The 24,583-nt window shown below is 50.6% G+C and overlaps 1 protein-coding gene across 2 annotated transcripts in view; it reads left to right on the plus strand.

Annotated features, from left to right (window-relative positions):
• Positions 1-294: 294 nt before the first annotated feature.
• The window catches only part of BRD4 (bromodomain containing 4), a 36,451-nt gene continuing 12,162 nt past the window's right edge, over positions 295-24,583 (plus strand). The window contains exons 1-15 of one of the 2 annotated variants that reach the window (XM_036400122.2): positions 295-372; positions 1,267-1,375; positions 2,664-2,982; positions 5,598-5,735; positions 6,827-6,962; positions 7,861-8,135; positions 9,735-10,097; positions 10,771-10,899; positions 12,144-12,353; positions 13,610-13,809; positions 14,528-14,826; positions 16,552-16,659; positions 19,471-19,523; positions 21,050-21,377; positions 22,503-23,165. In XM_036400122.2, coding sequence (XP_036256015.1) covers positions 1,356-1,375; positions 2,664-2,982; positions 5,598-5,735; positions 6,827-6,962; positions 7,861-8,135; positions 9,735-10,097; positions 10,771-10,899; positions 12,144-12,353; positions 13,610-13,809; positions 14,528-14,826; positions 16,552-16,659; positions 19,471-19,523; positions 21,050-21,377; positions 22,503-23,165 — 3,241 coding nt within the window. In that variant the 5' untranslated portion in view covers positions 295-372; positions 1,267-1,355. The remainder of the gene's footprint in view (positions 373-1,266; positions 1,376-2,663; positions 2,983-5,597; positions 5,736-6,826; positions 6,963-7,860; positions 8,136-9,734; positions 10,098-10,770; positions 10,900-12,143; positions 12,354-13,609; positions 13,810-14,527; positions 14,827-16,551; positions 16,660-19,470; positions 19,524-21,049; positions 21,378-22,502; positions 23,166-24,583) is intronic. The other variant, XM_036400123.2, reaches the window with a different exon arrangement.

The raw sequence follows: 24,583 nt of genomic DNA on the forward strand, positions 1-24,583 counted from the left end.
ACCTAGAATTGGGAATTTTGGGGCTAAAATTGGGATTTTTGGGCGCCAGAATTGGGAATTTTGGGGCTAAAATTGGAAATTTTAAGGCTGAAATTGGGATTTTTGGGGGGCCAGAATTGGCAATTTTAGGGCCAGAAATTGGAATTTTGAGGCTGAAATTTGGAATTTTAGGGCTGAAATTTGGATTTTTGGGGGTAGAATGTGGGAATTTTGAGGTCAGAAGTGAAGATTTTGGGGTTGAAATTGGGAATTTTGGGTTAAAATTGGGAATTTATGGAAATTCTCTTTTTTTTCCAGAGCTTTTTGCAGCGTGAGGTGGAAAATGAAGCTCAGGGGCTGAGGAGCCACAGCTGGGAGGGACCTGGAACTCAGGTGAGCTCAGATTCCCCCAATTTCTGGGGATAAACGGGGGAAAAACGGGAAAAATTCAAATTTTTGGTACCAAAATCTCATTTTTCCATCAGAATCTCCCAATTTTGGGGGGTTGGGGACTAAAAAAATGGGAAAAACCCCAAATTTTGCTACCAAAATCTCATTTTTCAGTTGGATCCTCCCAATTGGTTTGGGTTGGGGGCTGAAAAATGGGGGAAAAAAGTGAAAAAAACCCAAATTTGGTGCCAAAATCTCATTTTTCTGTTGAATTCTCCTGATTTTTTGGGATCCCAATAACCCCAGGGTGCATTTCCAGGATTTTGGGGAAATTTTCCCCTCAGAGTTGGAGTCAGGAGCAGAAATCCCTCCTGGAAATGCGGATTTGGGGCTGAAAAAAATGGGGGAAAAAAGTGAAAAAAACCCAAAATTTGGTGCTAAAATCTCATTTTTCCATTGGAATTTCTCTATTTTTGTGGCTCCCAATAACCCCAGGGTGCATTTCCAGGATTTTGGGGAAATTTTCCCCTCAGAGTTGGGATCTGGAGCAGAAATCCCTCCTGGAAATGCGGATTTGGGGCTGGAAAATGGGGAGAAAAAGTGAAAAAAACCCCAAATTTTGGTGCCAAAATCTCATTTTTCTGTAGAATTCCCTGATTTTTTGGGATCCCAATAATCCCAGGGTGGATTTCCAGGATTTTGGGGAAATTTTCCCCTCAGAGTTGGAGTCAGGAGCAGAAATTCCTCCTGGAAATGCGGATTTGGGGCTGGAAAATGGGGAAAAAAGTGAAAAAAACCCAAATTTTGGGGGTTTTTTTTGCCCCAAACCTCATTTTCCCCCTCAGAATTTTGCCATTTTGTGGATTTTGGGTGGAAATTGCTGAATTTTGCCCTCAGAGTCGGGAGTGGAGGCGCCGTGCCCGGGGCAGGATCCATGGCCAGGCCGAGCGAGCTCTGAGTCCGCGGCGGATTTGGGATCAAATTCCATGGCAATGTATCCTACAAGGTACTGGGGATTGGGGAACCCCAAAACGGCTTTTCCTGAATTTCTGCCCTTTTTCCCAAATTTCTGCCCTTTTTCCCAAATTTCTGCCCCTTTTCCCTGAATTTCTGCCCCTTTTCCCTGAATTTCTGCCCCTTTTTCCCAGATTTCTGCCCCTTTTTCCCAGATTTTGTGCCCCTTTTTCCCAAATTTCTGCCCCTTTTTCCCCAAATTTCTGCCCCTTTTTCCCCAAATTTCTGCCCCTTTTTTCCCAAGTTTCTGCCCCTTTTCCCGGAATTTCTGCCCCCTTTTTCCCAAATTTTCTGCCCCTTTTTCCCAGATTTTCTGCCCCTTTTTCCCAAATTTCTGCCCCTTTTTCCCCAGATTTCTGCTCCTTTTTCCCCAAATTTCTGCCCATTTTTCCCACATTTCTGCCCTTTTTCCCCAAATTTTTCCCCCTTTTTCCCAAATTTCTGCCCCTTTTTCCCCAAATTTCTGCCCCTTTTTCCCAAATTTCTGCCCCTTTTCTCCAAAATTTCTGCCCCCTTTTTCCCAAATTTTCTGCCCCTTTTTCCCAGATTTTCTGCCCCTTTTTCCCAAATTTCTGCCCTTTTCCTCCCAAATTTCTGCCGCTTTTCCTTGAGTTTCTTCTCCTTCCTCAAAATTCTTCCCATTTTCCCCAAATTTTCTGCCCCTTTTTCCCAAATTTTCTGCCCCTTTTTCTCCAAATTTTCTGCCCCTTTTTCCTGAATTTGTCTTTTTCCCAACCCCCTTGGTGCCACATCAGGGTGATCCCAAAGCCACCCCAGGTCCCTCAAGGTGCTCCCAACCCCTTGGAGCCACCTCAGACTGGTCCCAACCCCAAAATCCACCTCAGGGTGGTCCCAGATCCATCTCAGGGTGATCCCCACCCCCTTGGTGCCACCTCAGGGTGATCCCAACTCCCTTGGTGCCACCTCAGGTTGATCCCAACCCCTTGAGTTGACCTTGGTGCCACCTCTGGTCCCTCAGGCTGGTCCCACCCCCTTGGTGGCTTCTCAGGGTGATCCCAAAGCCACCTCAGGTCCCTCAAGGTGCTCCCACCCCCTTGGTGCCACCTCAAGGTGATCCCAACCCCCTGGTGCCACCTCAGACTGGTCCCATCCCCTTGGTGCCACCTCAGGTCCCTCAGACTGGTCCCACCCCCCATTTGGTGCCACCCCAGGGTGGTCCCACCCCCCATTTGGTGCCACCCCAGGCTGGTCCCACCCCCCATTTGGTGCCACCCCAGGGTGGTGCCACCCCTGCAGCTCCGCGCTCCGTGCACCCGCAGGGTCTCCGGTGAGGAATGCAACGGCATCAACGCCATGGCGGCCGAGAGCGGCCCCGGCACGCGCCTGCGGAACCTCCCGGTGCTGCCGGACGCCTTGGACTCCAGCCAGGGCTCGGCGGCGCCGGCGCCCGGCCAGGCCCAGCCCGGGGGCGGCGTCGGGGTCAATCCGCCGCCGCCCGAGACCTCCAACCCCAACAAACCCAAGCGCCAAACCAACCAGCTGCAGTATCTGCTCAAGGTGGTCCTCAAGACCCTCTGGAAGCATCAGTTCGCGTGGCCCTTCCAGCAGCCCGTGGACGCCGTCAAGCTCAACCTCCCGGTGAGCGCGGGACAAGGTTGGGGTTCCCTTGGAATGTTGGGGGTCTCCAGGAGTTGGGGAACGTCGGGGGTCTCCAGGAACTGGAGAAGGTTGGGGGTCTCCAGGAACTGGGGGATGTTGGGGTTCCCTTGGAAGGTTGGGGGTCTCCAGGATCTGGAGAAGGTTGGAGGTCTCCAGGAACTGGAGATGGTTGGAGGTCTCCAGGAACTGGGGGATGTTGGGGTTCCCATGGAATGTTGGGGGTCTGCAGGATCTGGAGAAGGTTGGGGGACTCCAAGAACTGGGGGATGTTGGGGTTCCCATGGAATGTTGGGGGTCTTCAGGAGTTGGAGAAGGTTGGGGTACTCCAAGAACTGGGGGATGTTGGGGTTCCCTTGGAAGGTTGGGGGTCTCCAGGATCTGGAGAAGGTTGGAGGTCTCCAGGAACTGGGGGATGTTGGGGTTCCCTTGGAATGTTGGGGGTCTCCAGGAGTTGGGGAACGTCGGGGGTCTCCAGGAACTGGAGAAGGTTGGGGGTCTCCAGGAACTGGGGGATGTTGGGGTTCCCTTGGAAGGTTGGGGGTCTCCAGGATCTGGAGAAGGTTGGGGGACTCCAGGAACTGGAGATGGTTGGAGGTCTCCAGGAACTGGGGGATGTTGGGGTTCCCATGGAATGTTGGGGGTCTTCAGGAGTTGGAGAAGGTTGGGGGACTCCAAGAACTGGGGGATGTTGGGGTTCTTCAGGGGTTGGGGAACGTTGGGGTTCTTCAGGAGTTGGAGATGGTTGGAGGTCTCCAGGAACTGGGGGATGTTGGGGTTCCCTTGGAATGTTGGGGGTCTCCAGGAGTTGGGGAACGTTGGGGTTCTTCAGGATCTGGAGAAGGTTGGGGGTCTCCAGAGATTTGAGTTCTCCAGGGATTGGGGAAGGTTGGGGTTCCCTTGGAATGTTGGGGTTCTTCAGGAATTGGGGAAGGTTGGGGGTCTCCAGGAGCTGGAGAAGGTTGGGGGTCTCCAGGGATTGGGGAATGATCCCACGGTTGAGTTGGTGACCCCAGGGTGGGGTTGATGACCCCATGGTTGAGTTGGTGACCCCATGGTTGAGTTGGTGACCCCATGGTTGGGTTGATGACCCCATGGTTGAGTTGGTGACGCCGTGGTTGAGTTGGTGACCCCGTGGTTGAGTTGGTGACCCCGTGGTTGGGTTGGTGACCCCGTGGTTGGGTTGGTGACCCCATGGTTGAGTTGATGACCCCATGGTGGGGTTGGTGACCCCATGGTTGGGTTGGTGACCCCATGGTTGGGTTGGTGACCCCATTATTGAGTTGGTGACCCCGTGGTTGGGTTGGTGACCCCATATTGAGCTGGTGACCCCATGGTTGGGTTGGTGACCCCATGGTTGGGTTGGTGACCCCATGGTTGGGTTGGTGACCCCATATTGAGCTGGTGACCCCATGGTTGGGTTGGTGACCCCATGGTTGGGTTGGTGTCTCCATGGTTGAGTTGGTGACCCCATGGTTGGGTTGGTGACCCCATGGTTGGGTTGGTGACCCCATTATTGAGTTGGTGACCCCGTGGTTGAGTTGGTGTCTCCATGGTTGGGTTGGTGACCCCGTGGTTGGGTTGGTGACCCCATGCTGGAGTTGGTGACCCCATGGTTGGGTTGGTGTCTCCATGGTTGAGTTGGTGACCCCGTGGTTGAGTTGGTGACCCCATGGTTGGGTTGGTGACCCCAAGGTGACCCAAGGGTTGAGTTGGTGACCCCGTGGTTGGGTTGGTGACCCTATGGTTGAGTTGGTGACCCCGTGGTTGAGTTGGTGACCCCGTGGTTGAGTTGGTGACCCCGTGGTTGAGTTGGTGACCCCGTGGTTGAGTTGGTGACCCCGTGGTTGGGTTGGTGACCCCGTGGTTGATTTGATCACCCAAAGTCAAACTTGTTCCATTTTGGTGCCTTTGGGATGAAATTTCCCAAATTTTCCTCCTTTTTTTATTAAAAATCCTGAAATTCTTTTTTTCCCCAGAATTTTAATAAAACAATTAATTTTCTCTAGTATTTTTGTAAAATAATTAAATTTTTTCCAGGATTATTATAAAATAATTAATTTCTCCAGTATTTTTAAAAAATAATTAAATTTTTTCAGTATTTTTATAAAATAATTAATTTTTCTCCAGTATTTTAATTAAATAATTTCTTTTGCCAGTGGTTTTTTTAATAATTAAATTTTTCCCAGTATTTTTATAAAATAATGAAATTTTTTTCCAGGATTATTCTAAAATAATTAAATTTTTTTGCGGGATTATTCTATAATAATAACATTTTTTTCAGGATTATTCTAAAATAATTCCTTTTTTCCAGGATTATTCAGAATTTTTCTAAATAAATATAATAAATTTTTATATTTATTTATTTCTGTCTATTTTTATTTATTCTAAAATACTGAATTTTTTTCCAGTATTTTTATAAAATAATGAATTTTCTCCACTATTTTAATAAAATAATTAAATTTTTTTCCAGTTTTTTAATAAAATAATTCATTTTTTTCCAGGATTTTTATAAAATAATTATTTTTTCCAGGATTATTATAAAATAAATGATGTTTTTGCAGGATTATTATAAAATAATTAATTTTTTTTTTCAGGATTATTATAAAATCATCAAGACTCCGATGGACATGGGAACAATTAAGAAACGTTTGGAGAACAATTATTACTGGAACGCCCAGGAGTGCATCCAGGATTTCAACACCATGTTTACAAACTGCTACATCTACAACAAGGTGGGCAAAAATGGGAATTTGGGGAAAAAATTGATATTTTGGGAAAAAAGGGGAAATTTGGGGGAAAAAACCAGAAAATTTTGGGGAAAAAAATGGGAATTTTTGGGGGGAAAATGGGAATTTTGAGGGGAAAAATTTGGAATTTTTAGGGGAAAAATTTGGAATTTTTGGAGGTAATAAATGGGAATTTCTGGAGGAAAAAAATGGGAAATTTTTGGGAGGAAAATGGCAATTTTTGCAGGGAAAAAATGGGAATTTGTGGGAAAAGTGGGGATTTTTGGGGGGGAAAATGGGGATTTTTGGGGGAAAATGGAAATTTTTGGGGGGAAAAATGGGAAATTTTTTTGGAAAAAAAGGGGATTTTGGGGGGAAAAGTTTGGAATTTTTGGAGGTAATAAATGGGAATTTCTGGAGGTAAAAAATGGGAATTTTTGCAGGGAAAAATGGGAATTATTGCAGAGGAAATGGGAATTTTGGGGGGGAGAAAAATGGGATTTTGGGGGGGGAAATGGGAATTTTTAGGGGGAAATTTGGAATTTTTGGAGGTAAAAAATGGGAATTTTTGGGAAGTAAAAAATGGGAATTTTGGGGAGAAAACGGGAATTTTTGGGGGAAAACAGGGATTTTTTGGGGTAAAAATGGGGATTTTTGCAGGTAAAAAATGGGAATTTTTGCAGGGAAAATGGGAATTTTGAGGGGAAAAATTTGGAATTTTTGGAGGTTATAAATGGGAAATTTTGCAGGGAAAATGGGAATTTTTGGAGGTTAAAAATGGGGATTTTTTGAGAGGAAATGGGAATTTTAGGGGGGAACATTTGGAATTTTTGCAGGTAAAAAATGGGAATTTTGGGGGGAAAATGGGAAATCCTGGGGGGAAAAAAAAGGGAATTTTGGTGGGGATTTTTTGGGGAGGAAAATGGGAATTTTTTGGGGAAAAATGGGAATTTTTGGAGGTAAAAAATGGGAATTTTTTGGGAGGCAAAGGGGAATTTTGGGGGGCAAAATGAGACTTTTTGCAGGTAAAAAATGGGAATTTTTTGGGGAACAAGCTTTTTTTCCCTAAATTGTGCTTTTTGACCCCAATTTTGCAGCCAGGGGATGACATCGTGCTGATGGCAGAAGCTCTGGAGAAGCTTTTCCTGCAGAAAATCTCGGAGATGACTCAGGAGGAGACGGAAATCGTCATCGCCCAGAGCAAGGGCCGGGGCCGCGCCCGCAAGGACCCAGGTGGGGCTGCCAGAATGGCCCAAAATTCCCCAAATCCGCCCCAAAATTCCCCAAATCATCCCCAAAATTCCCCAAATCATCCCCAAAATTCCCCAAAAATTCCCCAAATCATTCCCAAAATTCCCCAAATCATCCCCAAAATTCCCCCTCTATTTCCCCCCCTATTTTCTCCCCATTTTCCCCCTATTTCCCCCTCATTTCCTCCCCATTTCCCCCATGTTTTCCTCCCCATTTCCCCATATTTTTCCCCCATTTTCCCCATATTTTTCCCCCCTATTTCCCCATATTTTTTCCTCCATTTTCCCCCCATTTTCCCCATATTTTTCCCCCGTTTCCCCCATATTTTTCCCCCCCATTTTCCCCCCTATATCCCCATATTTTCCCCTCTATTTCCCCATATTTTCCCCCCCATTTTCCCATATTTTCCCCTATAATCCCCAATATTTCCCCTCTCTCCAGCAGTGCCCTCCAAGCCGGGCTCCTCAGTGGTTCCCAACGCCTCCCCGGCTCATTTCCCCATATTTTCCCCCATTTTCCCTCTAGTTCCCCCATATTTTCCCCCCATTTTCCCCATATTTTTCCCCCATATTTTCCCCATATTTTTCCCCATATTTTCCCCCATTCCCAATCTATTTTCTCCCCTCTCTCCAGCAGTGCCCTCCAAGCTGGGCTCCTCTGCGGTTCCCAACGCCTCCCAAGGCTCCTCCCTGGCTCATTTCCCCCCTATTTCCCCATATTTTCCCCCATTTTCCCTCTAGTTCCCCCATATTTTCCCCTCTTTTTCCCCATATTTTTCCCCCATATTTTTCCCCATATTTTTCCCCATATTTCCCCCCATTTTCCCCCATTTTCCCCCCATTTTCCCCCATTCCCAATCTATTTTCTCCCCTCTCTCCAGCAGTGCCCTCCAAGCCGGGCTCCTCCGCGCTTCCCAACGCCTCCCAAGGCTCCTCCCCGGCTCCCCCGGCCCCCGCGGCTCCCCCGGTTCCGGGCCTGGCGCCGCCGTTGCCCTTCGGGGCTCCCGGCCCGGGCGCTCCGGAGCTGCTGGTGCCGCCCGCGGTGACCGTGGTGCCCCCCGTGCCCGCCCCGCCCGCCCCGGCCCCGCCCGCCCCGGCCGCGCCCGCCCTGCAGCCCCACCCGCCCGTCATCCCCACGCCCGCCCAGCCCGTCAAGGTCAGTGGCGCTCGTTAGCGGCGCTAATTGGGTTCATTAGGGGTGGGGGTGGCGGCCTTGGGGTTGGTGGTGTTGATTGTTTTATTTGTATTATTTTTATATTATTATTATCGTCATTGTAATTATTGTTATCGTTATTATTAGCACCGTTATCATCATTATTCTCAATAATGCTTCATTAGGCACCTGTAATTAGCTTAATTAGGGAGTGGGGTTGGGCTTGGGTTTGGTGTTGCTGGTGTTCATAGTTTTTTACCATTATTATTATCATTATTATTATTACTGCTATTATCACTATTATTAATTCATTAGGCACTGGTAATTAGCTTAATTTGGGAGTGGGGTGGGGTTGGGTTTGGTGTTGTTCATATTTTTTTACTATTATTATTATTATTATTACTACTATTACTTCATTAGGCACCGGCAATTAGCTTAATTAGGGAGTGGGGTTGCGGTTGGTGTTGGTGGTGTTAATTGTTTTATTGTTGTTATTATTATTGTTATTACCACCTCATTAGCTGCCGGTAATTAGCTTAATTAGGGCTTGGGGTTGGTGTTGGTTGTGTTAATTGTTGTTTATATTATTATTATTACTGGTGTTGGGACTTATTATTGAATTTAATGTTATTTATTGAGTGATCCCAAGGTAGAAACTCCAGAACCCAAATCCCCAATGAAACATCCAAAGGTAGAAACTCCAAAACCCCAATCCCAAGGTAGAAACTCCAAAACCCCAGTGAAGGATCCCAAGGTAGAAACTCCAAAATTCAAAACCCCAATGAGTGATCCCAAGGTAGAAACTCCAAATCCCCAATGAGTGATCAATCCTGAAGTAGAAACCCCAGTGAAGGATCCCAAGGTAGAAACTCCAAAACCCCCATGAAGCCTCCAAAAGTAGAAACTCCAAAACCCAAATCCCCAATGAAGCATCCCAAGGTAGAAACTCCAGAACCCCAATGAGAGATCCCAAGGTAGAAACTCCAAAACCCAAAACCCCGATGAGAGATCCCAAGGTAGAAACTCCCAAATCCCTGATGAAGCATCCAAAGGTAGAAACTCCAGAACCCCAATCCCAAGGTAGAAACTCCAAAACCCCAGTGAAGGATCCCAAGGTAGAAACTCCAAAACTCAAAACCCCAATGAGAGATCCCAAGGTAGAAACTCCAAAACCCCAATGAGAGATCCCAAGGTAGAAACTCCAAAACCCAAAACCCCAGTGAAGGATCCCAAGGTAGAAACTCCAAAACCCCAATGAAGCATCCCAAGGTAGAAACTCCAAAACCCCAGCGAAGGATCCCAAGGTAGAAACTCCAAATCCCCAATGAGAGATCCCAAGGTAGAAACTCCAAAACCCAAAACCCCAGTGAGAGATCCCAAGGTAGAAACTCCAAACCCCCAGTGAAGGATCCCAAGGTAGAAACCCCAAAACCCAAAACCCCAGTGAAGGATCCCAAGGTAGAAACTCCAAAACCCCAATGAAGCATCCCAAGGTAGAAACTCCAAAACCCCAATGAAGCATCCCACGGTAGAAACTCCAAACCCCAAAACGCCGCCGCAGGCGCCCAACTCCCTCCCCTGTCTCGTGTCCCCTGCTGGCAGACAAAGAAAGGCGTGAAGAGGAAAGCAGACACCACCACTCCCACCACCATGGACCCCATCCACGAGTCGTCCTCGCTGCCCGCCGAGCCCAAGGCCGCCAAGCTGGGCCCGCGGCGCGAGGGCGGCCGGCCCGTCAAGCCCCCCAAGAAGGAGATGCCGGACTCGCAGCAGCACCCGCTGGAGCTCCGCGGCTCCAAGGCCTCGGAGCAGCTCAAATACTGCGGCGGCATCATCAAGGAGATGTTCGCCAAGAAACACGCGGCCTACGCCTGGCCCTTCTACAAACCCGTGGACGTGGAGGCGCTGGGGCTGCACGACTACTGCGACATCATCAAACACCCCATGGACCTCAGCACCATCAAGGTGAGCGGGAAAATGGGGAAATATGGGGGGGTTGGGGGAGGAAAATGGGGGTTTAGGGGGAAATGGGGGATTTTGGGGGAATAAATGGGGATTATGGGGGGGGAAATGGGTTGTAAGGGGATAAAATGGGGTGTTAAGGGGATAAAATGGGAATTTCAGGGGGGAAAACAGGAGAAATATGGGGGGATTGGGGGAGGAAAATGGGGTTTTAGGGGGAAATGGGGGATTTTGGGGGGAATAAATGGAGATTATGGGGGGAATGGGGTTTTAAGGGGATAAAATGGGGTTTTAAGGGGATAAAATGGGAATTTCAGGGAAAAATGGGGTTTTGAGGGGATAAAATGGGGTTTGGGGGGGAAAATGGACCAAAAAAAAGGATTTTTGACCAAAAAAAGCCATTTTCATGGATTAAAAAAAGTGTTCTTTTGACCAAATCCAGTTGTTTTTATAGACCAAAAAAAGGGGGGTTTGGACCAAAATAAGGTGTTCTTTTGATCAAAAATACTCATTTTCCTGGCCTAAAAAAGGGGGTTTTTAGGGTTTTTACCCTAAAATAGATTTTTTTTTTTTGCCCAACCCCACCCCATGAACCTCCCATCCCAGGTGCTGAATTCTCCTGGAATTGCCCCAGAATTGCCCATTTTTGGTGTTTTTTCCTTCATTCCCGTTGCAGTCCAAGCTGGAGGGCCGGGAGTACCGCGACGCTCAGGAGTTCGCGGCCGACGTGCGGCTGATGTTCTCCAACTGCTACAAGTACAACCCCGCCGACCACGAGGTGGTGGCCATGGCCCGCAAGCTCCAGGTGAGGATTCCCAACATTCCACAGGAAAATCCCATTTTTTTGGTTTTTTCCCAGCAGGATTTACCAAAAAAAAAACCCAAAAAAAAAACCCCCAAAAAATCGGAATAATCAAAATACGATGACTCGGCAAAAAAACGACCCCCAAAAAAATTGGGGTGATTTGTTGTTGAAGCGAAGGAATTGGAATTGGAATTTTAAATTCCCAATGTTCCAAGAAAATTCCCAATGTTCCAAGAAAATTCCTTTATTTCTCCAGTGGGATTTGGGGGAAAAAAAATTGGAATAATCAAAAAATGTTGATTTGGCAAAAAAAATTATTTAAAAAAAAACCTGGGGGAAATCCTTTAAAATGGAGGGAAATTCTTTAGAAAAGGAGTGAAAATCCTTGAAAATCCTTCAAAATGAGTGGAAACTTCTGGAACGGATGGAGAGGAGAGTGGGCTGTGAATCCATGGTGGAATTGAGGCTGGAAATGACCTCAGAAATCATGGGGTCAACCAAAGATGACCCAAGAAGATCTCAAGAACTTGGAAAATGCAAGTTTTAAATGAGAAATTGAGGAAATTCTACAAATCTTTCTCCCAAAACCACCTTGGAGATGGTTGAGATCTCCACTGGGAATCCATGGTGGAATTGACCTCGAAAATTTTGGAATCAACCAAAGATGATCCAAGGAGATCCAGAAGAACTCATGAATGTGGAAGGCGCAGCTGTTAAATGAGAAATTGAGGAAATCTTGTGAATTTTTGTCCCAAAACCACCTTGGAGATGGTTGAGCTCTCCACTGGGAATCCATGGTGGAATTGACCTCGAAAATTTTGGAATCAACCAAAGATGATCCAAGGAGATCCAGAAGAACTCATGAATGTGGAAGGCGCAGCTGTTAAATGAGAAATTGAGGAAATCTTGTGAATTTTTGTCCCAAAACCACCTTGGAGATGGTTGAGCTCTCCACTGGGAATCCATGGTGGAACCTCTTAAGATCATCAACCGAAGGTGATCCAAGAAGATCTCAAGAACCTGAAAGTCGCAGCTTTCAAATGAGAAATTGAGCAAACCCCATCAATTTTCCCCCAAATCCACCTGGGACAGAGTCAGAATTCCAAGAAAGTCCCAAAATTTCAGGGTCCCTCCCCCCACCCCACGTCCAGGTGTTGTTGACCTTTTGGTGCAGGACCCACCTTTGGAGACGCCGCGGTGCCGACGCCGCGGCCTCACCTGGGGCCGTTCCCCTGTGCTTGCAGGACGTGTTCGAGATGCGCTTTGCCAAGATGCCGGACGAGCCGGAGGAGCCGGTGATCCCCGCCTCGTCCCCCGTGGTGGTCCCGCCCCCCACCAAGGTGGCCCCGCCCTCGTCCAGCGACAGCAGCAGCGACAGCTCCTCCGACAGCGACAGCTCCTCCGACGACTCCGAGGAGGAGCGGGCGCAGCGCTTGGCCGAGCTCCAGGAGCAGGTGCGGGCTGGCCCAGGGCTTCTTCTGGCGGGGTTGGGTGGTCTCGGGGTCGTGGCTGGAGGTCAGGGATGGCCCATGATGGTCAGGCCCAGAGACAGCAAAATTGTTGGGTTTGCTGAGCTGAAATCGATGGGTTTGGAGACCCAGAATTGTTGGGTTTGTGGACCTAAATCATTGGGTTTTTCAATCCACAATCGTTGGGTTTGTTGACCCAAAATCATTGGATTCTTTGAACAAAAATTGTTGGGTTTGTTGACCAAATTATTGGGTTCATCATTGGAATCATTGGGTTTGTGGATCTAAATATTTGGGTTTGTGGACCCAGAATCGTTGGGTTTGTCAACCCAAAGTCGTTGGGTTTGTAGATCCAGAATCATTGGGTTTGTGGACCCAAAATCGTTGGGTTTATGGACATAAATCGTTGGGTTTTTCAACCCAAAATCGTTGGGTTTGTCGACCTGAAATCGTTGGGTTTGCTGACCTACATTGTTGGATTTTTTGACCAAAATTGTTGGGTTTGTTGACCCAAAATCATTGGATTTTTTGACTGAAAATTGTTGGGTTTGTTGACCAAATTATTGGGTTCATCAACCTGGAATCATTGGGTTTGTGGACCCAGAATCATTGGGTTTGTGACCCAAAATCATTGGGTTTATGGACCTAAATCATTGGGTTTGTCGACCCGAAATCGTTGGGTTTGTTGACCTACATTGTTGGATTTTTTGACCAAAATTGTTGTGTTTGTTGACCCAAAATTTTTGGGTTTGTGGACCTGAATTGGTTTGATGACCTGAAGTTGTGTTGGGTTGACCCCAAATTGTTGGGTTTGTTGACCCAAAATCCTTGGTTTGACCCAAAATCCTTGAGTTGACTTGACCCAAAACTCAGTGACCAGGTGGGGTCATGGGTTGGGTTTGATGGCTCTGGAGGTCTCCATGGACCCTTGGAGGTGACAGTGACCAGGTGGGGTCATGGGTTGGGTTTGATGACCCTGGAGGTCTCCATGGACCCTTGGAGGTGACAGTGACCAGGTGGGGTCACTCATGGGTTGGGTTTGATGATCCTGGAGGTCTCCATGGACCCTTGGAGGTGACAGTGACCAGGTGGGGTCACTCATGGGTTGGGTTTGATGACCCTCGAGGTCTGCATGGCAGAACTGTGCCCTGCTCTGGCTGAGAATCTTGGGCTCAGTCCCAGGTGGGACCTGACCTTCTGGAGAACTTCCCAAGCTGCCAACTTGTCCCCGTTGCCCACAGCTGAAGGCCGTGCACGAGCAGCTGGCGGCGCTGTCCCAGCCCCAGCAGAACAAACCAAAGAAGAAGGAGAAGGACAAGAAGGAGAAGAAGAAGGAGAAGCACAAAAAGAAGGAGGAGCTGGAGGACACCAAGAAGAGCAAAGCCAAGGAGCCGCCACCCAAGAAGGCCAAGAAGAGCAACAGCAACAGCAGCGCCTCCAGGTGGGCCCTTCCCACAATTCCCTGGGGCGGTTTGGGGATCCCCCAGTGCTAATTAAGGTAATTCATTAATCAGGGACCTCGTGGCCCCAGGGGATGGGTGGGGTTGAGCCCAGCCTTGAGCTCAGCTCAGGGTTTGGGGCTGGTTCTTCTCCGTGGTGCTGGGGACACCTGGCTGGGCAGGTGGAGATGGGCTTGGGGTGTGCAGGAGCAAGTTGAGCTCAGCTTTGGGTGTCTGGGAGCAAATTAAGCTCAGCTTTGGGTGTCCAAAACCAACTTGAGCTCAGCTTTGGGTGTCCCAGAGCAAATTAAGCTCAGCTTTGGGTTTCTGAGTAAACCAGGCCTAAACCACCTTTTTTTGTTGGCATGAGCAGCAAGAAGGAGGTGGTGGCACTGACGTCCTCCACGTTCCATGAGTTAGGGCTGGTTTAGGCTGGGTTTAAGTCTAAACCCCCATTTTTTGGTCACACACACACCAAGAAGGAGCCGGTGGCAGTGAAGTCCTCCAGGTCCTGTGGGTTAGGGCTGGTTGAGGCTGGGTTTAGGTCAGGTTTAGACCAGGTTTAGGCGTAAACCCCCATGTTTTATGGGTGTGAGCATCAAGAAGTCGCTGGCAGTGAAGTCCTCCAGGTCCTGTGGGTTAGGGCTGGTTTAGGTTGGGTTTAGACCAGGTTTAGGCTGGGCTTAAGCCTAAACCCCCGTGTTTTATTGGCATGAGCAGCAAGAAGGAGCCGGCGCCGGTGAAGCCCAGCAAAGCCGCGCCTGCCTACGAGTCGGAGGAGGAGGAGAAGTGCAAGCCCATGTCCTACGAGGAGAAGCGGCAGCTGAGCCTGGACATCAACAAACTGCCCGGGGAGAAGCTGGGCAGGGTCGTGCACATCATCCAATCCCGGGAGCCCTCGCTCAAGAACTCCAACCCCGACGAGATCGAGATCGACTTCGAGACGCTGAAGCCGTCGACGCTGCGCGAGCTCGAGCGCTACGTCACCTCCTGCCTGCGCAAGAAGAGGAAACCCCCAGGTACCTCCAGACCCCAAAATCTGGGGGTTTTCAGCCCGATTTTGTGGTGGTTTTGATCCCCAGGGTTGGGTTTTTTGGAGAGGTTTTGGAGGTGGTTTGGCGTCGCCAAGATGGCGGCGGGTGGGAGTCAAAATGGCGGCAGTTAGGATTCAAAATGGCGGCAGGTGGGATTCAAAATGGCAGCAGGTGGGAGTCAAAATGGTGGCAGTTAGGATTCAAAATGGTGGTGGGTGGGATTCAAAATGGTGGCAGTTGGGATTCAAAATGGCGGCAGGTGGGATTCAAAATGGTGGCAGTTGGGATTCAAAATGGTGGCAGTTGGGATTCAAAATGGCGGCAGGTGGGATTCAAAATGGCAGCAGGTGGGATTCAAAATGGCAGCAGTTGGGATTCAAAATGGCAGCAGGTGGGATTCAAAATGGCGGCAGGTGGGATTCAAAATGGCGGCAGGTGGGATTCAAAATGGTGGCCGCTGCTGGTCCCGTTTAGTTGTAATAATTCAAGATTTTATTTTAAAGTTGAAAGTTTTAAATTTTAGAATGCAGGTTTGCAGCAAAGCAGTTGGGATGAACCGGTTGGGTTTGGGCTGAACCAGTTGGGTTTAGGACCAACCAGTTGAGGCAAACCAATCAGTTTAGAACCAACCAGTTGCGATTAAGACAAGCCAGTTGGGTTTAGAACCAACCAGTTGGTTTTAAGATGAACCAGGTGGGTTTAGGATGAACCAGTTTGGTTTAGGACCAACCAATTGAGTTTAGGATGACCCAGTTGGGTTTAGAACCAACCAGTTGAGTTTGGGATGAACCAGTTGAGTTTAGAACCAACCAGTTTGGATTAGAACCAACCGGTTGAGTTTGGGATGATCCAGCTGGGTTTAGAACCAACCGGTTGGGTTAAGAATGAACTGGTTGAGTTTAGAACCAACCGGTTGGGTTAAGAATGAATTGGTTGAGTTTAGAACCAACCGGTTGAGCTCAGGCTGCCCCAGTTGGGACTCCCCAGTTGAGTTCAGCCCATCCCAGTTGGGTCGAGGTTCCCATCCCAGTTGGGTTCCACCCATCCCAGTTGAGTTTAGCCCATCCCAGTTGGGTTGAGGTTCCCATCCCAGTTGTGTCGAGGTTCCCATCCCAGTTGGGTTCAGCCCATCCCAGTTGGGTTGACTTTGACCCATCCCAGTTGGGTTCAGCCCATCCCAGTTGGGTTGAGGTTCCCATCCCAGTTGGGTTCAGCCCATCCCAGTTGGGTTCAGCCCATCCCAGTTGTGTCGAGGTTCCCATCCCAGTTGGGTTCAGCCCATCCCAGTTGGGTTCAACCCATCCCAGTTGGGTTCAACCCATCCCAGTTGGGTTGAGGTTCCCATCCCAGTTGGGTTCAGCCCATCCCAGTTGAGGTTCCCATCCCAGTTGGGTTCAACCCATCCCAGTTGGGTTGAGTTCAGCCCATCCCAGTTGGGTTCAGCCCATCCCAGTTGAGGTTCCCATCCCAGTTGGGTTGACTTTGACCCATCCCAGTTGAGTTCAGCCCATCCCAGTTGGGTTCAACCCATCCCAGTTGGGTTGAGGTTCCCATCCCAGTTGGGTTCAGCCCATCCCAGTTGAGGTTCCCATCCCAGTTGGGTTCAGCCCATCCCAGTTGAGGTTCCCATCCCAGTTGGGTTGACTTTGACCCATCCCAGCTGGGTCGACGTTCCCATCCCCTCTGACGCGCTCCCGTCGTTCCCTGCAGAGAAGCTCGACGTCCTGGCCGGCTCCTCCAAGCTCAAGGGCTTCTCCTCGTCCGAGTCGGAGTCCAGCAGCGAGTCGAGCTCCTCGGACAGCGACGACTCGGACTCAGGTTAGCGCCTCCTTCCTCCTTCCCTCCTCTTCCTCGCTCCCGACCGACCGACCTTGTGGCAGAAATAAACTCGATTTCATCGCCGCCTTCGCCGTCCGCTCGTCTTTGGGGGAGAAACATTTGGGATTGAATTCCAGAGGGGGTCAAGTGTGGAGAAGGAGCAGAAATCCAAAAAAATTCCCAAAAAAAGAGGAAAAAATCCCCCCCCCCCCAAAAAAAGAGGAAAAAATCCCCAGAAATCTCCCCAAAAAAGAGCAAAAATCCCAAATAAAACAAAATAATCTCCCCCCCCAAAAAAAAAAAAAAAACACCAGGATCTGGTGATTTTCCAGAATTTTTCCAGGATAAATCCAGAATTAAGAATCTTTGAACATTTCCGTGATTTTTTTAGAACAATTTTAAGGAATTTCCCATCAATTTGGGGATCTTTGGATGAGGTTAAAAGATTTTGTTGGAATTTTTAAACCAGACTTAGGAATGAGAAAATCCAGGGATTTGGTTTTGAATTCTTTCCCTGGATTTATCCTTTCAATCCTATTTTTATCTGGTTTTTTCTGATTTTTTTGCCTGATTTTCCATCAAATCCACCAAATTTAACAGGATTGGGATCATCCCAAATCCAGAACTTTAATTTTTCCCCAAAAATTGGTGGTTGGAAGGAGAAAAACCAGAAAAAGGCATTTTTGGGGATGAATTTCACTCCAAACCACCAAATCTAGATTTTTTTTTTTCCTAGAAAACTTTGATCCGCCCCAAATATTTTCCCCAAATCCGTTGATTTTTATGTTCCTTTTCCCAAGATTTTTCAGCCTTGGAAGCACCAATTCCTCATTCCCTCAAAAACTTGGAAAATCGGAAAATTTGGAAAAAAATTGGACGTTTGGGAATAATAAAAGCCATAAAAGGACTCCAAAAATTCACTTTTTTCATGGAATTTTACCCCAGGATTTGGGAATTCGGATCCGTCCGTCGGCGTTTCGCTGTTTGGGTGGGAATAAAATCAGGATTTTGGGGGAAATTTGGGGAAAAAAATCCCATAAATTTGACATTTCTGCCCCAAAATCACCTGGAAGTGACTTTTCCGTTTTATCCCCGTGGATCCGGGGTTGAAGGTTCATCCATGGGTTGGGTTGGGATCTCCAAAATCCGGGAGGATCCTTCCGGGAACGCGATCGCGACTCGGATCCGACAGCCGGGGAGGAACTTCGGGGTCATCCTTGGGTTGAAATCCCTGAAATCTTTTTTGTGGACCAGAAAATTCCAATTTGGACCCAAAATTGGTGATGGAGTTTGGGATCATCCTTGGGTTGGGCATCTCCAGGATCTCCATGGAACTTCATGATTCCAACTGGAACCCAAAATCGGTGGTGGAGTTTGGGATCATCCTTGGGTTGAAGTCCTTGGACCCAAAATTGGTGATGAAATTTGGGATCATCCTTGGGATGGGATCTCCAGGATCTCCAGGTGATCTCCATGGGACCTCACGATTCCACCTGGGACCCAAAATCGGTGGTGGAATTTGGGATCGTTCTTTGGTTGAAACCTCTGGAATGTTTTTGTGGACCAGAAAATTCCAATTTGGACCCAAAATCGGTGATGGAGTTTGGGATCATCCTTGGGTTGAAGTCCTTGGAATCTCCTTCTGGACCAGGAAATTCCAGCTGGGACCCAAATTTGGTGATGAAGGTTGGGATCATCCTTGGGTTGGGATCTCCAGGTGATCTCCATGGAACTTCATGATTCCAACTGGGACCCAAAATTGGTGATGGAGTTTGGGATCATCCTTGGGTTGAAGTCCTTGGAATCTCCTTCTGGACCTCGCGATTGCAGCTGGGACCCAGTGGCTGGGAATGAAGGTTGGGATCATCCTTGGGATCTCCAAAATCCAGGATGATCCCTCTGGACCTCACGATTCCGACCGGGACCAACAACCAGAGATGGAATTTGGGATCATCCTTGGGTTGAAATCCTTGGAATCCTCTTCTGGACATTGTGATTCCGACTTGGATCAACAGTTGGTGATGAAGGTTGGGATCATCTTCGAGTTGGGATCTCCAAAATCCAGGATGATCCCTCTGGACCTCTCGATTCCAACCGGGACCAGCAACCAGCGATGGAATTTGGGATCATCCTTGGGTTGAAATCCTTGGAATTTCGTTTTGGACCTCGCGATTCCAACTGGGACCAACAACCAGTGATGGAATTTGGGATCATGTTTGGGTTGAAATCCTTGGAATCTTTCTCTGGACCTCGGATCAACAGTTGGCGTTGAAGGTTGGGATCATCTTTGAGTTGGGATCTCCAAAATCCAGGATGATCCCTCTGGACCTCGCGATTCTGACCGGGACCAGCAACCAGCGATGGAATTTGGGATCACCTTTGGGTTGAAATCCTTGGAATCTTCTGGACCTCGCGATTCTGACTGGAACCCATCAACCGGTGATGGAATTTGGGATCATCCTTGGGTTGAAGTCCTTGGAATCTCCTCCTGGGAACGCTGGGATTCCAGCTGGGATCGACCGATGGAATTTGCCGAGGTTCTGCCCCCGGAGCAGCGACGTTCCCAGGATGTCTCATCCCATGGAATCCATGGATTTTCTCGGGATCTTTTTCCGACCATTTTCCCTCCTTTTTTTGGGGGTTTTTTTTTTTTTTTTTTGGCGGCAAAATCCCCAATCCCCAATCCCAGAAATCCCTGGGGAATTCCAGCTCCATTCCCTGAGGAGCTCCCGCCCCGTTCCCGATCGGCGCCGTCGGGTTCGTCCGGAGCCGTTCCCCAATTAATTTTCTCTTCCCCTTTTTTTTTGGCAGAAATGGCGCCGAAGTTGAAGAAAAAAGGGCACTCGGGGCGGGAGCAGAAAAAGGTAGGAATGGGATTGGGATTGGGATTGGATCCGTGGGATTGGGATTGGATCCGTGGGATTGGATCCATGGGATTGGGATTGGATCCATTCATTGGGTTGGGATGGGGTCCATGGATTAGGGTGGGATTGGGATTGGGATCCATGGATTGGGATTGGATCATTGGTTGGGTTGGGGTTGAATCCATGGATTTGGATGGGATCCATGGATTGGGTTGGGATTGGGATCCATGGATTGGGATTGGAAAATGAGTTGGATTGGGGTTGGATCCATGGATTGGGATGGGATCCATCAAATTGGGTTGGGATTGGGATCCATGGATTGGGATTGGATCATTCGTTGGATTGGGATCCATGGATTGGGTTGGGATCCATGGATTGGGATCGGATCGGTCGTTTTGATGACCGAAAGCCATTTTTGATGACACAGAAGAACATTCAGGTGTCCAAAACCACATTTAGATGACCCAAGAGCTCACTTTGACCACCAAAACACCATTTTGGTGTCCAAAACCACCTTTAGGTGACCCAAGAGCTCACTTTGGTGTCCAAAACCACCTTTAGGTGACCCAAGCGCTCACTTTGACCACCAAAATTTTGATGACCAATTTTGCTGCCCCGCCAGCCCATTCCCTCCCACCCCCAAACCCCTTTTTTTCCTCCACCCCACCAGAACATCTCCAGTTCTTCTGACTCCTCCTCCTATCACAGCACCACCACCAGAACATCTCCACTTCCACAGCACCACCACCATCACCACACCAGAACATCTCCAGTTCTTTTAACTCCTCCCTCCTTCCACACCACCACCAGAACATCTCCTCTTCTTCTGACTCCTCCTTCTTCCACAGCACCACTACCACACCAGAACATCTCCACTTCTCCTAACGCCTCCTCCTTCCACAGCACCACCACCACCAGAACATCTCCAGTTCTTCTGACTCCTCCTCCTATCACAGCACCACCACCAGAACATCTCCACTTCCACAGCACCACCACCACCACCAGAACATCTCCACTTCTTCTGACTCCTCCCTCCTGTCACAGCACCACCATCACTACCACAGCACCACCATCACCACACCAGAACATCTCTGCTTCTTCCAACTCCTCCCTCCTTCCACAGCACCACCAGAACATCTCCACTTCTCCTAACGCCTCCCCCTTCCACAGCACCACCACCACCATCACCCCACCAGAACATCTCCACTCCTAACTCCTCCCTCCTTCCACACCACCACCACCACCATCACCACACCCCACCAGAACATCTCCACTTCCACAGCACCACCACCACCAGAACATCTCCACTTCTTCTAACTCCTCCATCCTTCCACACCATCACCACCACCAGAACATCTCCAATTCCACAGCACCACCACCAGAACATCTCCAATTCCACAGCACCACCACCACCACCAGAACATCTCCAATTCCACAGCACCACCACCAGAACATCTCCAATTCCACAGCACCACCACCACCACCAGAACATCTCCTCTTCTTCTAACTCCTCCCTCCCTCCACAGCACCACCACCACCACCACCCCGCGGCGCCGTCGCAGCCGCAGCCCGTCCCGCCGGCGCTGCCGCAGCCGCCGCAGCCGCCTCAGCCCGTCCCGCCGCCCGCCGCGCCCCTGAAGGCGTCGCCGCCGCCGCCGCCGCCCTTCGTGCCCGCGCAGGTGCCCGTCCTGGAGCACCCCTTGCCGGGCACCATGTTCGACACCATGGCCCACTTTGGCCAGCCCATCCTGCACCTGCCCCAGCCCGAGCTGCCGCCCCCGCCCCACCTGCCCCCGGCGCCGCCCGAGCACAGCACCCCGCCCCACCTCAACCAGCACGTGGTGTCTCCTCCAGGTGAGCCGGGGTCCACCGAGAGGAGGAGGAGGGGGCTGGGTGGGGAGAGGGAGGTTCTCAGGTCTTGGTGTCCATCGTGGTCTTGTTGGGGTGGCCCAAGAGGAGGAGGGTGCTGGGTGGGGAGAGGGAGGTTCTCGGGTCTTGGTGTCCATCGTGGTCTTGTTGGGATGGCCCAAGAGGAAGAACATGGTGGTTGGTGGGGAAAGGGAGGTTCTCGGGTCTTGGTGTCCACCATGGTCTTGGTGGGGATGTCCAAAGTCCCAGAGGATGAGGATGGTGGTAGATGGGAGAAAAGGGAGGTTCTCGGGTCTTGGTGTCCACCATGGTCTTGGTGGGGATGTCCAAAGTCCCAGAGGATGAGGATGGTGGTAGATGGGAGAAAAGGGAGGTTCTTGGGTCTTGGTGTCCACCATGGTCTTGTTGGGGTGGCCCAAGAGGAAGAACGTGGTGGTGGGTGGGGAAAGGGAGGTCTTGGTGTCCATTGTGGTCTTGTTGGGATGGCCCAAGAGGAGGAGGATGGTGGTGGGTGGGGAGAGGGAGGTTCTTCACCTTGGTGTTCACCATGGTCTTGTTGGGGTGGCCTGAGAGGAAGAACACGGTGATAGATAGGGAATGGGTCTTGGTATCCACCATGGTCTTCTTGAGATGACCCAAGAGGAAGAGGAGGGTGTTAGATAGGGGAGAGGGAGGTTCTTGGGTCTTGGTGTCCATCAGGGTCTTGTGGGGATGGCCCGAGAGGAAGAGGATGGTGGTGGGTGGGGAAAGTTCTCTTGGAAGTTCTCTTGGTCTTCCCCTGCAAGTTCTCCTGACCTCACCTCCGTGTCCTTCCTGGCACATCCCAGAAGGAAAGGAGAGCATTGGGTGGGTGGGACCGGGAGGTGTTGGACCATCCCCTGGAAGTTCTCCTGACCCCACCTCTGTGTCCTTCCTGGCACATCCCAGAAGACCAATATTGGGTGGGGTTTGGGGTTGATGGACCATCCCCTGCAGGTTCTCCTGACCTCACCTCCGTGTCCTTCCTGGCACATCCCAGAAGGAAAGGAGAGCATTGGGTGGGTGGGACCGGGAGGTGTTGGGCCGTCCCCTGCAGGTTCTCCTGACCTCCTGCGCCTCCTTCCTCCGCAGCTTTGCACAACGCTCTGCCTCAGCAGCCCTCGAGGCCCAGCAACCGGGCGGCGGCGCTGCCCCCGAAGCCTCCGCGGCCGCCGGCCGTGTCCCCGGCGCTGCCGCCGCCGCCGCCGCAGCCGCTGCTCCCGCAGCCGCCGCTGCCGCAGCCGCCGCAGGTGCTGCTGGAGGACGAGGAGCCGCCGCCGCCGCCGGTGCCGCCCGCGCCGGTGCCGCCGCCGCCGGTGCCGCCGCCGCACCACAGCCTCCCCCTGAGCGCCAGCCAGATGCAGCTGTACCTGCAGCAGCTGCAGAAAGTGCAGCCGCAGACTCCGCTTCTCCCTTCAGTGAAGGTCCAGTCGCAGGCGGCGCCGCAGCCGCAGCCGCCGCCGCCGCCGCCTCCCCCGGCGCAGCTGCCGCCGCCGCCGCCGCCACCGGCGGCGCATCCCGCGGTGCAGCCGCTGCAGCCGCCGCCGCCGCCGCGCCCGCTGCACCTGCAGCCACCCCTGCCCTTCCCCGCGCACCTGGCGCAGCCGCCGGCGCCGCCGCAGCCGCCGCAGCAGCCGCAGCCGCAGCAGCCGCAGGTGCAGCAGCAGCAGCAGCAGCAGCAATCGGCCAAAGCGCAGCAGGTCATCCAGCACCACCCGTCACCGCGGCAACACAAAACCGACCCCTACGGCAGCGGTGAGGCGGGAGGGACGGACAGACGGACACGCGGCGGGGAGGGGCGGGGCTGGGCCACGGATGGATGGATGATGGATGGATGGACGGACACATGGAGGGATGGATGATGGATGGATGAATGATGGATGATGGATCGACGGACGGACACATGGAGGGATGGATGGACGGAGGGATGGATGGACGGATGGATGGATGGACGGACACATGGAGGGATGGATGATGGATGGATGGATGATGGATGGATGGATGGATGGATGGATGGATGGATGGATGGATGGATGGACGGGCACATGGAGGGATGGATGGACAGATGGATGGAGGGATACATGATGGATGGATGGACGGACAGATGGAGGGATGGATGGACAAATGAATGGATGGATGATGGATACATGGTGGATGGATGGATGGATGGATGGATGGATGGATGGATGGATGGACGGACACATGGAGGGATGGATGATGGATGGATGAATGATGGACGGACAGACACATGGAGGGATGGATGATGGATGGATGGACAGACAGACACATGGATGGATGGATGATGGACAATAGATGGATGTGGATGGATGGATGGATGGATGGATGGATGGATGGATGGATGGATGGACGGACAGACACATGGATGGATGGACGGACAGACACATGGATGGATGATGGATGGATGATGGATGGATGGATGGACAGATGGAGGGATGGATGGACAGATGGATGGAGGGATACATGATGGATGGATGGACGGACAGATGGAGGGATGGATGGACAAATGAATGGATGGATGATGGATACATGGTGGATGGATGGATGGATGGATGGATGGATGGATGGATGGATGGATGGATGGATGGACGGACACATGGAGGGATGGATGGACGGATGGATGGATGGACAGACACATGGATGGATGGATTATGGATGGATGGAGGGATACATGATGGATGGATGGACAGACAGATGGAAGGATGGATGGACAAATGAATGGATGGATGGATGGATACATGGTGGATGGATGGATGGATGGATGGGTGGATGGATGGATGGATGGATGGATGGATGGACACATGGATGATGGATGATGGATGGATGATGATGGACAGACAAACACATGGATGGATGGATGGACAGATGGATGGATGATGGACAGACAGACACATGGAGGGATGGATGATGGATGGATGATGGATGGATGGAAGGGTGAGAGAGAGAGGGAGGGATGGATGGACAGACAAACACATGGATGGATGATGGATGATGGACAGATGGATGGATGATGGATGGACAGATGGATGATGGATGGATGATGGACGGATGGATGGATGGGAAGGGTGGGGTGGAATCGCCCGGCGAGGGCTCAGCACGTCAGGGAGCTCTGAGAGTTTGAGGCTGTTGGGGATCTCAAGGTGTTGAGGGATCTC

Source organism: Molothrus ater, chromosome 36 (genome assembly GCF_012460135.2).
Source record: "Molothrus ater isolate BHLD 08-10-18 breed brown headed cowbird chromosome 36, BPBGC_Mater_1.1, whole genome shotgun sequence".
Taxonomy (NCBI): Eukaryota; Metazoa; Chordata; class Aves; order Passeriformes; family Icteridae; genus Molothrus; species Molothrus ater.